At 47.2% G+C, this 17,402-nt stretch overlaps 1 protein-coding gene across 11 annotated transcripts in view; it reads left to right on the forward strand.

The window, feature by feature from the left end:
• LOC102562600 (myomegalin) overlaps window positions 1–17,402 on the forward strand; it is a 135,693-nt gene that overhangs the window by 61,336 nt on the left and 56,955 nt on the right. For 6 of the 11 annotated variants that reach the window (XM_059728264.1, XM_059728265.1, XM_019486519.2 and 3 more), the window contains 17 exons: window positions 1,018–1,209; window positions 1,722–1,841; window positions 3,627–3,746; window positions 4,147–4,239; window positions 4,863–5,078; window positions 6,331–6,489; window positions 6,927–7,040; window positions 7,321–7,458; window positions 7,864–8,043; window positions 8,715–8,909; window positions 10,063–10,209; window positions 10,859–10,940; window positions 11,618–11,709; window positions 12,552–12,668; window positions 13,557–13,694; window positions 14,122–14,234; window positions 15,222–15,349. In XM_059728264.1, coding sequence (XP_059584247.1) covers window positions 1,018–1,209; window positions 1,722–1,841; window positions 3,627–3,746; window positions 4,147–4,239; window positions 4,863–5,078; window positions 6,331–6,489; window positions 6,927–7,040; window positions 7,321–7,458; window positions 7,864–8,043; window positions 8,715–8,909; window positions 10,063–10,209; window positions 10,859–10,940; window positions 11,618–11,709; window positions 12,552–12,668; window positions 13,557–13,694; window positions 14,122–14,234; window positions 15,222–15,349 — 2,344 coding nt within the window. Of the gene's footprint in view, window positions 1–1,017; window positions 1,210–1,721; window positions 1,842–3,626; window positions 3,747–4,146; window positions 4,240–4,862; window positions 5,079–6,330; window positions 6,490–6,926; window positions 7,041–7,320; window positions 7,459–7,863; window positions 8,044–8,714; window positions 8,910–10,062; window positions 10,210–10,858; window positions 10,941–11,617; window positions 11,710–12,551; window positions 12,669–13,556; window positions 13,695–14,121; window positions 14,235–15,221; window positions 15,717–17,402 lie in introns of those variants that run through there. The other 5 variants (XM_019486523.2, XM_019486521.2, XM_059728267.1 and 2 more) reach the window with 3 other exon arrangements.

Raw genomic sequence — 17,402 nt, forward strand, 5'->3', positions numbered from 1 at the left:
AGGAACAGAAGAAGGAGAAGAAGAGTTAGAGGATGGAGGGGAAGAAAGGAAAGTGAGGACAGGAAACATTGTGGGGAAGGAGTAGGAGGGGATTGGAATAAAAAAATGGTCAGCGGAGAAAGCATCCTCCATCTCAAGTGCTGCAGAATGTTGCAGGGCTGCAACCTGCCTTGCTGCTGCTGGAGAAGATCGCCTGGGGAAAAAAGAGTTGGTGAATCAATGTGACAGGGCTAATTGGAGCTAGTTACCATCTCCCATGCTTAGCACTGCTTGGAGCTGGCTCTCTGTGTATCTTGCAACTGCTTTGAAAAGGCTAGCTGAGACACGCTCAAATCTTTATTGTGCCCACACCAGGAAGGTGAGGGAAGGGGGAAACTGGGCAACGGTTTATATTTCCCTTGGTTGTTCTTGAACCCTGGATTTTCTCATTCTTGTTAATGGCACTAAAAAGAGCATTTCCCACTTGCCCCACCTCTGTCAGGAATGACCTCTGTCCCAAGAAGCTCACAGGCTTAGCTCGGCATTGGGCAGTGAGCCAGTAGGGAGGGATGATGGGAAAGCAGAACGTCAATAAAATTATACCATCACCCAGTGGAGGCCTGCATAGAGCATATTACCCTAAGGAAGGGAGTGGTTTTGTTTTCTAAGTAAATGCATGTCTGTCTTGGGTTCTCAGGCTTTGTAGTAGAAGCTAGGTGGGACCTGAATGAGAAGTAATTCTCTCTGCATAGTGTGGGGGAAGGGTTAAAGATATTTGTGGGTAAGGTATAGGGATATTGAAGTTGGCATCACTGATAGAGAAAAAGTTGCAGGGGCACCACAGATGTCATCTAAGTCATCATGGTGGGGAATTTGTTTAGGTCAGTGTTTCTCAAACTATCTAATGTGGCAGACTGGCAATTTTTTTTCCAGTGGGCCAGGGACTGGTGCCCAGTTCAGCTGGTGGCAGCAACTGCATGTAACAGCACTACGTAAATGTGCGACCAGCTGTTTCTTTCTCTTTTCTTCACCTCACAGGATGTGACGTCGCCTGGAGTGTTGGAACATACGAACTGTGGTGCTATGACATATCAATGTTATGTTTCTGAAAATATATTTCTTTCTTTCCTGGCAACTCACTGCGGACCGGCGACTGGTGACTCACGGACCAGCGCCAGTCCACAGACCACCGCTTTGAGAAGCACTGGTTTAGGTCATGTCTTGAGGAAGGTACATCATAACTGAAGGGGATGTGGTGTGTGTTGGGAGGCAACAGGCAGGAAAGGTCTGAACAGGAGTGTTCTTTTCAGGGCAGATGGAAAAGGTCACATTATGGGCTGACGTGAAGGAAATGTGGCAGGTTTTAGACACTGCCTGAGGTCAGGATGAGAGAGGAGTCATGGTTAAAAGTGCTGAGTAATGTGAGTCACCAGCTTCAAGGGGATGGTTAAAGTTAAGGGATCAGATGAGATCACCTAATGAGAGGTGTAAAGAGAGGACAGGAGTGAATAAAAAACAGAGCCTTAAGGAAGAGAGGAAACTTGTTCAGAAGACTAGGGAAGGAGCAGCCAGAAATAAGCATGAAAGAACTCACAGAAGGGTAGAGCAGGTTGAAAGATTGAGAGGCAGGTCTGATCCCTGAATTGTTTTTTCTTACATCCCTGCTGCAAGGTCCAGAGTTTGAGGAGAAGTCAAAGGAGGATTTGATCCATTTTTTTCTCATGTCTTTCTTTCTCTCTTAGAATCTGCATGAGGACCATCAGCAGCTGACTCAGTGTGAGCCTGCAGCCACAGAGCATGTATCCAGGTCGCATGTTGTGGAGCTGCAGGATAGAATCCAGCAATTTGATGCCACCAACAAGGTATCTTTTTCGCCACCAGCAAATTCAGCTCCGTTAGGGGGCTTGTTTACCTTAATTAGCAGAGGGAAGCACTTTTTAGCCTGGCTGTGAAGGCTGATACCAGCACCTTAATCTTGGCAGTTTCCAGGTGCATGTAGTGACCTTGCTCTTGAAGGTGGTGCTGTGTGCCTTTTATGCCAGGATAGGACGTGCTTCCCTTTCTTGTTGACATACTATCTTACAGTGTCCTTCTGGAGTCATTGGAGGAAAGTCATCCACGCTTCTAGCTCTGCCAGTCTCTGTACAGTTCTTTGGCCTCACCAAAGGAAGGTGCATTACAGCCCATAATCTCATCCTTGCGTGGATTTAAAGGTCATGAATTTGAAAATTATTCTGCACAGTTTGCCCGGGGGCACATTAAACTTAATGCACATTGCCAGGGATTGATGGATGTAGTTAAGGATGTTGCTGGGCTCTACCTTAACTCTGATAATTAAGAAAAAGCATTTGTCAGTGTGGATGCCTCCGTGCAGACTTTTGCTTAATGTGTGGCAGCCTTCATAAGCAAACCGGATGTTATGCTATGCTAAGAAAAGAATAGAAAAAATGTCTTTATATAAATCACTGGGCTGCCACAACTTGGTTTGGGCCACTCCCTTCCAGAAAAGATAACTGAGAAATAGAAAAAGTCCAGAGAACAGTAGTGAAAATGATTAGAGGCTTGAGATTAAACAGAGAGGCAGTTTTAGCATAAAGAAAAGTCAGCTAGGGAGTAATGTGACAGGGATATACAATACTGAACTAGAAAAGCGTTTGAGAGCACTTATACCCTTAAGGGTGTATGGTGTACATGCCGCTATAAATATTTGCCTTGTAGTAAAAGAACAAGATGTTAAAAGGCAGTGTCTTTAAAAATGGCAAAAAACCCAAAATTATTATGAAACATGCATTTCTTCTGTGGAAGATCTCAGCAGGATGAGAAACAAGGAAGGCTTTGTTGTTTAATGGGAGATAATATGCTGGTATTCTAGTGAGGATGAAAATGGCTGTTTTAAGCCATAAGTTGAGTGGGGAATCTAGACAGAAACTTTCCCCAATCCCTCCAGCCATGCTGTTGCTAAACTTCCATCATGCAGATTTTACAGTGTTAAAGCCAGTGTTTCGCAGTGTTGAATGCTGGGCTGGTTGAAACACTGATCTGATTGAATGTGGCATTACCCAAGTCCAGGCAATTGCTACAAGACAGAATGGCTAGATGGAAGCACTGGAAGACTATGAATAGAGGGTCGTAATATATTATTTGTACTAGGGGAGGAGATGATGGAAGGAAAATAAATGGCCTTTGGGCTGTGTGGTTTCTAATTTGGAGATTCCAAACTGATTTTATGTTGAGGACTTTGGGAATGGTATGGACTGGAGCCTTTTCCCCTCCATTGTAAGAGACTGAAAATTATTTGGGCAGATGGGTGTAAGAGACTTTGCCTAACAAAGTAAGTAAGGTCTTTGTGGGGGAGGGGTAAGATGGTGTGATACAGGGGCTCTAAGGCAAGGACTGGAGCCTTGCTTGTAGACTGGATACTGGGGGGGCTGGAAGTACTATGGAAGCAAATGGGTATTGTCTCAGTGAGAAGGCAAAGCCTTTCATTCCTTGGTGGCAATTGTCTCCACACAACTCGGGAACAGGGAAACATAGCAGTCTTGACATGATCAGCATCTGGGCTGCTTGGACTCCATAAGAGATTCTTAGGAATGTTTTAGATAAAGCCTCGTGCTTGCTAACCAGGCCATTATCTTGTACATGTTCAGTTGCTTCAGGAAAAGCTGAACGAGTTGAATTTTGAACTAAAATCTGTCCAAGAAACGTCTCGGAAACAAGATCGTACAATCCAGAGTCTGAACGAGACCCTGAAGAGCAAAGATTGTGAGGTAACTGGGAACACAAGGGAGGGCAGAGGGTGAGCACATATTGTGGCCTGGCAGGGGAAGTGCAGTTGCTGTGTGTGTGTGTGTGTGTGTGTGTGTGTGTGTGTGTGTGTGTGTGTGTGTGTGTGTGTGTGTGTGTGTGTGTGTGTGTGTGTGTGTGTGTGTGTGTGTGTGTGTGTGTGTGTGTGTGGGTGCGCCTTAATTGCTTTAGACAGTATTTGAAGAAGGAGCCCTTCAGCTGCCTCCACACACCTGTAATCTCACGGACTTCTCCCGTGCCTTGTTTCTGGCAAAGCGCTTGCACTAGTTTCCTATGGAGGGAACGCATGCCCAAGATTCCTGCAGATAGCAAGGCTTATGGTTGGCTTCCTAAAGGTTGAGCATCCTATCCTTTTTCTTGCAGACAGAAGAACTGTATCACGTGATTGAAGGGCAGAATGAGACGATGGCCAAACTACAAGATATGCTACATAGGAGCCAGCTTGGACATTTACAGGTACATCTCTTTGTCCCCAGGAGTGATAGATGGGGGTTTCTTAGAAATCCCACTGAGAAGCCTTGGGCTTGATTCTGTGGGGCTTCTTTGTTATAAACCAGGGGTGCTCAACCCCTGGCCTGCAGGGGCTCCTTGCAGGTCTGGAAATTTGGAAACTGTGAAGCAGTGCTGCTGCTCCCCTGTTGCCAATTTTCTGGATCCATGGGAAGCCCCGGGCCCTGCACACTGCATGGGATGCCTGATCCCAGTGCACAGGGCTGGACGAAGGCAATGCCAGACCCCTGGGACCCAGTCCTGCTGTACAGGCGGTAGAAGGAGGGGGGTCATGCCAGGCCCCTGGGATCCAATCCCAGTACATGGTGGGGCAGAGGGGTGGTACCAGGGCCCAATTCTGGTATTCAGGGCAGGGGAGGGGGTGGTGCCAGGCCCCCGGGACCCAATCCTAGTGTGCAAGGTAGGGAGGTGGTGGTGGTGGGCCCCAGACCCTGATCCAGCTTGCAAACTGGCCCCACATCACTCATAAGGCCCTCAGGCCCAAAAGGTTGAGTGTCACTGTTCTGAACAGTTCTTGTGAGCTCAGTCATATGCACTCTCAGGTTTGTGGTTTTTCCTCTTCTTGTTAGATCTCGGAAAGTCCATCCCCTGCCCAGCAGCAGCAGGTGGCACTGCTGGAGCTGCAGAACACACTCTTCTGCACCCAGCTGGAGGTACAGAAGGGAAAGAGAGCTCAGCGGCAGAAAGAACATCAGCTGGCTGAAGCCAGGAGGGCTCTTCAGCTCCTAGAGACTGTCCTGCAGGAGGAGCAGCAGCAGCAGGAGGCAGCGTGGAAACACAATCAGGTTGGCCCTGTGGCAACTGTTGTATTTGTGCTGATGCCCCTCACATGAATGTGATACTGTGTTTTTGATGCATGGGGGAAGCAAACAGGTGATCTTAAAGCTTTGAGAAGCTAAATGCCTTACACATGCTCTTTATTCTACCTCAAATTAGTCCAAACAGCTTACAGTTGAAGATAAATGCACACAGTCAGGGAAGATGCTTAGTAGTGTGGATGAGTTGTGTCACTTACTGGCAAACTTTTGGCTGGTGCAGAGACTGCTGTGCCTGTTTGTAGTGTGAGCTGTGGCTCAACTGATTAGCAGCCACGGACCTGAAAACATGCACCTGTGACCAGAACAAGGAGTTTAAAAACAGATGTACCTAAACACAGGAGATATTGCATCAGATTTAAAGTCGCATAGTCACTTGTGATGTGCTGATTAAAACATTTCATTGAGCAGTTGTGCATTTAGGGGAGAAAGTGCAAATGTGCGTCATGTGCTGCCTGTCACTTTCCCAATTCAAACTTCACTCAATTGGACCTGAGCTAATAAGGACCGTCTCTGAGACTGAAGACTGGGCTGCTGTATGTTTTGAGTTATTTGGCTAGGAAACAAAATGCAGCATTGAAAACGAGTTGAAATTGCATCCTCAAAATTAGGCTGGTGCTTAGTACTCTGTGACAAGCAGTCACTTGGAGCAGGGGAGGAATTTTAGAGTTTAAAATCGCTAAATACTTTGCTGCCGTTCTTTTGAAATTGTACATGTTTGACAGTTTGCTCCCATCAGGAATGTAAGTAAGGAGTTGTGTGTGGTTATGTGGGAAAGTGTTAACCTTCATAGTGATGGAGGCACTTCAGAGACCTTCTGTGCATGGCTGCTGAAATGCTAATTGCATCCACAGGTGTACAGCCGAGGTATCTAGCATAGCTTTTGTAAGTGCACACATGCGCGCGCACACACGCATGCTCACACACACACACTCTCTCTCTCTCTCTCTACACCAGCATGGTCCTAAGGGTTTAATTCTGCTTCTCTGAGAGATTAAACCTTCAGTTTTCTTAGCTGAAGGAAAGCAACTCTAGCAACTCGGAGTGCCTGTCTCAGAATCCCCAGTGCCCTCTCCTGCAGCCCAGCTTGCCTTTATTGTTTGGTGAGATTCCACTGGGTAATAGGAGTTCTGAATGAGCTGCACGTGTCTGTTGCTGTGCACTTAGTCCTCTGACTGTTTGTAGGGAAGGACAAAGTAATGAAGTGTATGTTTCCTTCCAGGAGCTGCGCAGTTTTGTGCAGAAGCTCCAAGCAGAGCTGAAGGATAAGGGTCAGCAGCTCCAGAACTTAGAGTGGGAGAAATGCCATGAGACCCAGGCCCACGAACAGAGACTTCAGCGTGTGAGCCAGAGTCTGGCTCACAAAGAGCAGCTTCTGCAGGTGAGATGAAGACTCATTCAAACTGGGAATGATCCTTCAAGGATCTCAAATCTCTTCTTGTTACTTGGCTGCCAGCTACCCCCTGGGGGCCTAGATCTTACTAGGACCTGTTGCCCAAGGGGGTAGGTTGGAGTATGAAAGCAAGCAAGTCTTGGGCCACAGCCATGGTTATGGAGCAGCAACAGCTGAACTAGATGCCAGGCTAACTTGGTCCAAGGAAGCTTCTGCTGAGGCCAGAGTGGGAGGGGAGGGGAATAAACAGAAGAGAAAATAAATATGGTGAGTGGATTTGCCCTTCCTTGAAGTGTTTAGGGAGAGAGGAGGTCACTCAGCCTTAGCCTTGGCCTTGCTCTCACTGATTTTCTGGACTGGGCTCAGTAACATCTTTCTGGTGTTCAGTGGTGGGTCTCATGTGTCCTCTCTGGGACTTCTCTCAGGAATCCATGGAACTGCGACATCATCAGCAGAGCTTGAACAAGAGCCCTTCAGCGGCAAATGCCATGCTGGAAAAGCTGCAGCAGCGAGTCAAGGACAGAGATGCTGCATTGGAGGTAAGAACAGGATGCTCCAATGTGTTCTTCCCAGTCTTTCCTTAGGTTTAATTTCGGGACTCTAGTGGGGATGGGTGGCACCATATCCCTCTTGCTCTTCCCCCATCACATGCCCTGCACTCCTTTCCTCTGGGTCCGGGAGACTGAGCTGTACTGTCCCCTAGCTCACCAGTGGGAGAGCAGAGGGCTTCCCTTAGTGGGTAGGAAGTTCAGGGTGTCTTCTCTGTGGGATGGCATCTTACCATAACCCTTAAGTGCCCCCCTCCCTTTCATTTTATAGCGAGCAGTAGATGATAAGTTCTGTGCCCTGGAAGAGAAGGAGCAAGAGCTGCGACAGCTCCACCTCTCAATAAGGGAGCGGGAGCGTGACCTGGAGAGATTGCGAAGCATCCTGTCCAGCAATGAGGCCACCATTCATGTAAGTGCTCACATCTCCCTGCAGAGCACAGTCCCATCTGGCAATTGCGGTATAGACAGTTGCTATGTTCACTCCTGGTTGATGCACCCTTCTGCCCATGACTGGGCCCAGCCTATCCGTTAGCAGTCTTAGCAAGTCCCTGCCATGGTCCTGCTCCTCATCTCTCCTCTGTTTGTCCTGGGATCCACTGCAGAAGGAACCAGGCTGTCAGCTTCTGGATAGCTTGGTTCTGTGGGGCATTACTTAGCTGGATGCTGAAAGTTTTCCCCAGGGAGACTGAAACTACAGGTTGTGTGGAAGGGTGAAACCCAACCAGTCTTAATCCTGTTCATTTCAGTGCCCAAGAAACTTTAACTGGGCTTTGTCCCATGTTGAATTGTTCCCTGTTTCCTTTATGGTCTTCAGAGCCTAGAAAGCCTGCTGAAAGCCAAAACCCTGGAATTAGAGCAGGCATCAGCAACCTGCCAGAACCTCCAATGGCTGAAAGAGGAAGTGGAAGCCAAATCCAGCAGCAGGCAGAAGGAGCAAGAAGGGATCATTCAGCAGCTGCAGACCTCTCTGCATGACAGGAACAAGGAAGTGGAAGTAAGAGCCCTGTCTGCTGCTGCTGCACCACTTGACTAGTCGTCCCTGAGGGTTGCTGCTGGGCCTCCACAATCTACTCACCCCTGGGGAAGACAGGGCTGTATGTATTGCTCCTGTGCCCAGCCAAGACTTCCTGGCCTGAAGTGGTTTTTGGGACCCAGTGTGTCACTATGTAAATATGTTGCTCAAAGGGAATGATTTTTGTGAGTGATCTCTGTAATTGAACCAACAGAAGAGTTGGGAGGGATACAGGCAAGCTTTCAGGTACCAAGTACCTTTCTTCAAACACAGTGTGCAAGAGGCCAATACACTAATATGAACAAGAGCACAAAGTCTGCATAACTGCAGACCTGAAGGCAAAGACCAAAGCACAAAAGAGGGGCAGCTTCTGACTGATTGGCCTAGCTTCTGATGCTGCCACATGCTGCCAGGCAAGGGGGAGAAAGCCTAGAGAACTTCCTGGAGTCTTGGCAGGCTCTGGCAGTGATGCATTGGCAGAAATGCTAGCGGGCATTGAGTCTCAGACAGCCTTTCCATAAGGTTGAAGGGCATATTCACCATCTCAACAAGCAGTCATCACTAAGTGGGTTAGAGCTAGATGTGGGGCACAGCACTCAGTGCCTCTGAATATGGAGGTGGAAAATCTGATCCCTCTCCTTTTTCTTTCTTAGGAACTCACAGCCACCTTGCTTTGCAAGCTAGGCCCTGGGCAGAGCGAGATCACAGAAGAGCTGTGTGTACGCCTCCAGCGCAAGGAGAGGATGTTGCAGGATCTCCTGAATGACCGGAGCAGGCAGGTGGTGGAGCATGAGTCTGAAATTCGGGGACTGCTTCAGGTCATTGGCACCAAGGAGGAGCGCAGCCGAGTAAGTTATGCTTGGAGCAGTGTGACCCAGTGCAAATGTGATAGACCTTCACTGTATTAGAGAGACTGGAGACTCATCGCCAGCCTCTGTCAATGTCATGACAGGAGGCTGCTGGGAATGTCTTGAGTTTCAGATTGCTGTCAAATTGAATGTGAGGTCTCCCATGTTAGTGCATAGTTAAGGTTACAAATACTACCTCATTTTCTGGAGGACCACTGGAAGTTCTCCTGGCACTGTCCAGGTGTCCCCAGGCCAAATAGCCCTGTGTTGCCTGTAGGAAGTTCTGTACTAGGACCCAGAGCTGTATGTAGCAGAGGGAGCATATACAGATTCCAGTTTGAATAGGCATTCCACCACAGCTGGGCCAGGAACACCAAAAGGAACCAATGGAAGGGTGAGCCTCAGAGCCCCTCATCCACATGGGTAATCCCAAGCCACCAGAAAGAAGCCCTTGAGCCATCTGCCCTGCATAGATCCAGAAGATGGAGGCATGTGGTGTTGCAGTTTTGTAGACATGGCGTGGCCATTATGGTTAGATTTAACTGTTGTGCTAGTGTTCAGGATGTTTTTTGTTGGCAATACATATGAGTTGTTGCTATGAGAGTTCAATGAGTCTTCAGTGTTGCTTATTATATATTTAGTTCCATGAATTTAAGTATTACCTGGGTGTTTTTGCATTGCATTACCTTTCATGGGAACTAGATTAAAAAGTTGAGTCTATTTCTCCCCTCTCAGCATTTCCTTCCATATTAGCTCCTTCTCACTCTTCATCTGTCTTTATCCCCTCCTTAGAATCCCCACAGGGCTCCCTTTCAGCAAGGAAAGGATGATAAAATCTACAGCTTGGTATCAGGGGAACTGTTACCAGCCTAGTCAAAGATCTGATAGCATCAGCAAAGTGTTTAGCAAGTATTTTGCTAGTGAAAGCAGGGAGCTGTAATAGAAACTGTATAGCTCTGACTGTGTGCAGACTTTCTACTGAACTTGGAAATGAGATTGTCTCCTAACCTTAGTAGGTAGATGAAAAGCCTTTCCTGATCCATCGTGGACAAGCAGTCTGTGTGGTGAGGGGCCAAATATCTTGCAAATAATGAAGAAACCAATTCATCTCCTTTGCCTTCTTTCCTCTCCCTTTGTTTTCGTGCCATGTCAGATTGCTGCAGAGAAGATGGTGCAGGCTCTGGCAGAAAGAAGCTGCGAATTACAAATCCTGCGCCAGCAAATGATGGGGAAGGAGCTTGGGAAGAACCAGAGAGCCAATGCCAAGCTGTTCCAGGAAGATGGAGAGCAGCCCATTCAAGTAGGAGTTGCATCCTGGATTTCTGTGTCCTCTGCATGCTATCTCATGGCTCCAGAAAGAGCGGAGCATAGTAAAAGTGGATGGAGGAGAGGGATGTGTCAGAAGGGGGGTGGAAAGAAATAGAACAGGGAAGAGAGCAAGCCCAAAGCTCAAAAAATAGATATGATTGGGCAGGCCTGTTGTGCAAGACCCCTTCCCAATATGAAATATTCCATTGGTAGGCATGGTGCAGGCTTCAGGCTGTGTACGACTTCACCTGCTTCCCTACATCTGCAGTCTGACCTGTACTGAATCCTGCCACTTCTTTCTTCCCATCGTTTGGTTGTTTAAGTGCCCTTAAGTAGGCCTCAGTCAACTCTTGCTTTTGTGGCTGCAACCTCCTCTGATGCCCCTAGCTTCAGAGTCCCTCAGACCTTTCCTGTGGGTCCTTTCTTAGGCTTGTCCACATCTGATCTGTTTGCCTCCCTCCATTGCTCTGCTCTGGATTCTCCAGGACTTGCTGGCCTCTGGCCAGCCCCTTCCCTTAGACCCTGTTTGATCAAGGTGCTGGAGTGCAGCACTTGGAAAGGGACTGGGAGACCTGGTCCATGCAGGGTGCACAGAGGAAGCTCAGGCAGTAAAATACTGAGAGAGTTCTTTGTGTTTTCAGGATTTACTGCAAGGAGGTTGTGGTGACACCACCATCAGCACAGTCTCCAAGGAACAGGACAGCAAATACCAGCCAGGAAGAGGTCAGTGCGATGGCAACTTTTCTGCACTTCACAAGGTGACAAGATGGGGCTTTTGCCACTGGGTAGAACTTTGCTGCTCTCTCTACTGGTTTCATACAGCAACCAACAGAAACCTCAAAGCAGGAGTGTTGAGAGATCAAACCCAGAGCCCTGGCTCCCTGAGGAAGGGTGGGATTAAAAAAAACTGGGCGGGAGTTTAGCAAGGAGTTGAAGATGTTGGGTACTGGATATGGGGATGGAGACTGACATTCAGGATTCTTGACTCACTGAGTGGCAGGAGTTGGTGTGGGAATGGGAACTGATGTTTGCTGATCACTGGCGTAACCAGGATGCCAGATTCTTGACTGGGAGAAGCAGAGTTAATATAAGACAGGAGATGATACTGGGACACTCTAGGGCTAGGACCATTTGATTCTGAAGGGGAAAGCAGCCAGATTGAGTGTGTCAGACTGGACTTTAGCAGAAGCTAGGTGTTTAAGGATCACTGAGCATGAAGGGTCATCAAAAAAGGACATGGAACAGCTATTTATTTGTTCCTGGTGAGGGCTCAGGTGCTGTCAATTGGTGCAGGATTTAAAATTTCATTTTTACAAAGAGATTCTGTCCCTAGCCTTTCCATTTGAAAGGAAGCAGTAGTTGCACATCAAGCCCTGCATTAGTGTAATTCTTCTTTACAGGTATTATGGAGTCAGCTGCAGAACTGGAGAAGGAGCTTGTTAATGCCAAAGAGGAACTTGAGCTGATGGCAAGAAAGGAAAGGGAAAGCAGGGTGAGTTTGTATAGAGACCTCATGTGTCTTGTTTCACTTGAGACCAGTTCCAGACTGGACAGCCTTCAAACTCTAGTGCAGTGCTCAGACATTTCCCCTTTGAGAGGATGCAGGGGTTTCTAATACTAACATGTGGGGACCCTTCTTTTTAGGGGTTTCCTGAGCTCTGCAATAATAAGAATTGCCCATAGTAAAAGCCTAGTGGTACTTTACTACAGGTGTTAACCCTGGTGTCTTGGTCACTTTCCAATTTGGGTAATCACATCTAGATTCCCTAATGGATATAACTTTCTTCTTTGCATCTGGTTCTAAAAAATTTGCTGCCCCTTACAACCTCCCCCAAAGTAGCTAGGTCTCAGTGTAGCAAATCACTTCATTTTTATTTTTCGGGACCTGCATTAGCTTTACTAGCTTAGCTTTACACTTTCCAAGGGATGCTTCAGTTTCCAGTGTCATGACTCTTTCCATTCTTTTGTAGGATTTTCCTCACATAGTGTCATTCATGGAGGAAACAGATTGATGCTAATCCCTTCATCTCACTGCATCAACTCCATAGTTGCTGATCTCAATAGAGAGATTGAAGAAAGGGCCTGATTAGAGTTAAGACTGAAAGGAAGCTTCTGTCTTAAGCCTTCTGCCTTCCTTGGAAAAATTGTCTCTTGGCCTCAGAGGCAGCAGTTATACTAGTGCCCCATTGGATGGAGGAAGCCTCCTAAGACTTTAGTCTGCGCTATAGTGTAGAAGCATGGGGTGTGGAGTGGCCCAGAACAGGACGTCAAGTTTGTGTGAAGGGTGTCAGCTTTCTCAGGCCTACTGCTGACTCCATGGTTTCTTCTCTACAGTTGGAGCTCTCAGCTCTTCAGTCTGTGGTGGCCACACAGGAGGAAGAGCTGCAGGTGCAGGCCTCGGATGTGGAGTCCCTGACTAGGAAAATCCAGATCAAAGAGGACCTTATAAAGGTGGGGTATTGAGAATTGTCCTGATTTGCTGTGCTTTAGCTCCCCCAGGCAGATATGATTATGAGGAGCATCTAATTCACTACTTTGCCCCTGCTGACTTCTAGTTAACTACAGGAGATACCTGAAACCAGGAATTGGTGTTTCCATGGAGATAAGCCATGAAACTGAGGCATCTAATAATGAATAACAGGTCTCTTCACTTGTAATCTAGGCCTCACTTATGAAGTGTGTAGCAGCTAATGGAGTCAGCATCCTCTGTCCTGGTTCTTGTTCAATGGATCTTGTACAGGGGGAACCATAAACCCGTGATACCATTGGAGATGCTTTTCTGGAGTCTCTTAATGTTCTGCTCAAAGGATTATTTAGGAATACAGGCAATCCCCACTTAGTGTTCTTAATTGGTTCCTGAAAAAACGAGCATTAAGTGAAATGAGCATTAAGTAAAACTGAAAGTATTTGACGACCCAAGGTGGCAACTGCAAGTTCTTTTAATGACCCATGCTGGCGACCACGAGCATTATAACAAAATTCGAGCACTAAGTGGAATCGGGTATCAATTTTAAATGAGCGTTATAGTGAAATAGTGCTAAGTGAAACAGCGTTAAGTGGGGGTTGCCTGTATTCACTTGCAAAATGCTCTTGCTAAGGTGTTCTGTAGAACAGTGTGCTCTGCGTCCTGTGCAAAGTCTCACTTCAGGATGTTGTGTGCAATGCACTTCACAGTCCACAGGAGTTCCTGGAGTTCCTTTTGTTGAAAATGCTAATCCTGTAGCATCTCTAGGAACCTTGTTTTTAATTTTAGGTCCCATAATTTGTAAAAAAAATTCAAGGGTCTTTCCTGTAGTTGATCCATTCTCCAGTCAACCATTTTTTTTTCTTGGCTTTCAGGACCTGCAGATGCAGCTGGTTGACCCAGAGGAAATTCCAGCCATGGACCGACTGACCCAAGAAGTTCTGATGCTTCGAGAGAAAGTGTCTATCACAGAGTCACGAGGACAGGAAGCTTCAGGGAACAGGAGGCAACAGGTAACATACTCTGTAGTGGTATCCCGCTCAGACAGAGTCTATCCTTTGATTCAGACTCAGACTTATTGCTTTTTTTGGTCATAGTTGGGATTACCATAAAGACTATTTTCAGCCTTGAATAGCACTGTAATACTGTTGTCCTTGGAGACTGTGTGGGCAGGATGTGGTATAAACCATAGAATTAGGCTCTCTGTATGGTCCATAGAAAGGCAGAGACAGGCCTACACCCCATTCTGGTCTTAAGCAAAGAAGCTTTGTCTGGGGTCTGGAGTCAAGAGTCTGACCCATTCTTTCCCACTTGGATTCTTTTAGACAGAAAGGCCTGGTCTGTCCCCGTGGAAAGCACAACTCACACCACTGGGATTGCAAAGGCCTTGCTTTGCTCCTTTTCTCCTTCTTGCTTCTTGTTTGTTTTCTTCCTCCACAGCTCCTACTGATGCTGGAAGGGCTGGTGGCTGAGAGGAATCGATTGAATGAAGCTCTACAAGCAGAAAGGCAGCTCTACAGCAGTCTGGTGAAGTTCCACACACACCCAGACAGGTAAGTGATCTCTACCCCTCACTTTGTACCATTCTTTGCCTTCATTGCTATGTCATCCTGCTAGATGAAGGAGTAGGGATTTCCTAGAGGACTTGGAAAGACCTTAGCAGTAGCACTTAACATTAGCATCAGCCAGAAGGAAACCTGTGCTGCAGTAAGGGGTGCCTGGGTGAATAATCAAGGAGGGGCCCAGTGCACTGTTGCTCAGGAAAGACTGAATTGCTGTCAGCTTTACCCTGCTGAAGAGATCACACCAGCCAGGTGAGGCACTCCCACAGCAAGTGTTTGAAAAAGGTCAGGTTTAATAGCGCCACAGAGATCTCACACTCCCTTCAGATTCCTCCATGCTCATGCCTCTTGTGTTTTCTTTTTGTCCCTTGGCTTCCCCCATCCCTGTGCCCATTGGTTTGCTTCCCGCTTGCCAAGTCTTAAAGGGTGCACCTTGCTTTGTCATTGTTATCCAATTGCTTGGCTGGGAGGGGGCTGCTAGTGGATTGTCTGGGCCACATACCTGCATCAAGGCACAACGGATGTTACCTACCCTCCGTGCTACCCCTGTGCCCTCTAAGGGGATGCAGCCCCTTAGACTGCTGTCTTCTCAGTGACAGCACTTTACACATGGAGTTTCTCTTGGCGTTCTGGTTAGTACTAATAGTAATCGTCAGGAAACCATCATTCCTACCCACAGTGTTGCTTGAGCAATCTGCTCCTTGTAAGGGTCTGAGTGGGCATGTGCCAGGGCCCAATGTTGGTGTGCTGAGGAGCCCATCACATGATGCTGGTTCTGGTGAGGTTTAGAAGAGAAATGGAAGGAACTGAGTTACCTGCACACGGGCTGAATCTGCGATTAGAGCACTGAGGACCAGTGCCTGGAGTAAGTGGTACCTAACAATGGAGGTGCCAGTTCTTTGTGTGGGCTTACTGGTCCGGGCATTGACTTACAGCCTGTCTAACCCTCTTTCCTTTCTGTGTGGCGTGTCTGAATAGCTCTGAGAGAAACCACACTCTGCAAATGGAGCTGGAGGGGGTCCAAGCACTCCGGGACCGACTGGAAGATGCTCTTAGAAGAAGTTTGGAACGCTTGAGCAGGCTGGAGACCCAGGGCGCCATTGGAGGTGGGGATCAGGAGAGTGTGAGAGTCCTATCCCAGCATGCCTTCTGAGCTCTGGCGTTCACACTGCCACGCACCCAAGATGGAAACTGCTCACTAACAGCAAGCCTGGCTTTGACTGACTTTGGGAGGGCAGATTTGTTACTAATGATAACGATAGAACCGGTACATTTAGGACTGCCGTGGAAACGGCACTCGGTGCAATCCACTTGTGTCTCGTGTACCTGCCTGTCTCTATCCCTGCAGTGGAGGTGACAAAATGTATTTGCACATTCAAGCCATTCCATTTTAGTTGATCTCCATCCATCTTCCTTCCCCTCCCTTCCCTTCCCTCTACCATTGGGCCAAATAAAGATTCCCTTCCTCCAGAAGTGATTTTAAATGTTCTGTATCATCTCACAATTGCATGAGTGTGGATTTGTTTTCTTTCCCCCCCACTAAATCTTTTCCATCCAGTGGAGTCCTGCTCCTGGGACAGTGGCTGCCTCTGAAACCAAGCTACAGTGTCAGGGGAAAGGAGCAAAGTGTCTGGGGAAAAACAAGTTCTTCCTGGTAGCCAGAGCTTGTGAGCTTTGGCAAGCTGATGTTGATGCTAGACTCAGCAAAGAAATTGTCCATTTTTAGGCCCTAATCCCATCCAGCTCTGGGTGTGGATTCTTTTCCATCCTTGGGGCTGAGAGCAGTCTCTCCCTCCCAAACATGAAAGCGCATCCAAGGAGACCTTGGCTCTTCCTGTATTAGACTTTGTCAATAGCTTGTGATATTAGGCCAGTCCCTTCCTTCAGCAAGAGGAAAAAACTGCCAGCTGTAGAAGATTAGTTGCTAGAAAGCCAAGTTTGGGTGACAGAGTTGTGCACACATCCCTGTGTCAGACTAGGGCCAGGAGATGCACATGCCACTGCTCTGTTCAGTACCTGCATGTTTTTAATATCATTGAGAAAATTAGACTCCCCCACCTTAAGCTATGCTAGCGGCAAATCTGAAAGACTCAGTGGGGCATATGGAGAGCCATGCTCTGGTTTGTGGGGTACGTAGGTCCCATTCAGGAGTACATTATGTCTACTGTAGTGCATTGGTTTCTCTTTCTAAAAGGTATTTCTAATAAAGTGCTGGGAGACCAAAAGTAGTGGGATTTCCCCTATTAGTAGCTCTTCAATGACAGTATATGCTTGCACAAGGAAAATATTAGCTTTCTCATTATATCACTTCTTAAATTCTCAGTGTAATTGTGAGGCTGGATTTAGTGTTTCACTTAGTCAACCATACTCTGTTACACACACTTATCTGTATCATCTTAACAGTAAGCAATGAGATAGGTCTCAGGCAGGAGAGAAGAGCCTTGGTTCTCCTTAGTTTCTGAGGCTGACTGGGTCATGCCTTACAATGCAGCCCTTGTGCACTTACCAGGCGATTAAATCATTGCATGTGTCTAACTCGTGTTCACCAGTGTGTGTTTCATACTTTGCACTGAAGTTAGATCTGATCCTTCTTCCAGACTATATAGAGAGAGAGAGATAAAACCTAGTTAGGCACATCCAGTCCACCTTCCCAAGGTCAGTTCAGGATTGTTTCTTAATGTGTCAGCTAGCATTTAAATTGACTTATCCCTACTCTGGGGATGCACTAATGTGTTCCTGCTAGAAAGTTTATTCTGGTGCTGAATCTCAATAGTCTCTTCCTTTCTCTTCCTTTCATTGCTCTTGTTTATGTCTCTGTTATGCCATGCTGACTCCTTTCCCTTTGGCCTTTGTATCCTTCACATTGCAGTAGATTATTATGTTCCCCAAAATCATCCTTGGTGGACTTGGCTGTCTTAATCTTTCCTCCTACATCAGTCCCATGTAACTGTGTTATGCTGTTCTTTGAAGTGGCTCTGAATTTGTCTGTATCCTTGAAATGGAAGCCAGCCCAGAATGCAGTGATGTCAATGTGCTGTGAAGGATTGGTGGCACTGCCATAGGATACACAGCCCTACATGGCCACTGCATTGTTTTCTTTGCAGTTTATCACACTACAGACTTCCTGTGTCTAGCCTGCCTCTCCCACCACTGTTGCTT

This window comes from Alligator mississippiensis, chromosome 5 (assembly GCF_030867095.1).
Source record: "Alligator mississippiensis isolate rAllMis1 chromosome 5, rAllMis1, whole genome shotgun sequence".
Taxonomy (NCBI): domain Eukaryota; kingdom Metazoa; phylum Chordata; order Crocodylia; family Alligatoridae; genus Alligator; species Alligator mississippiensis.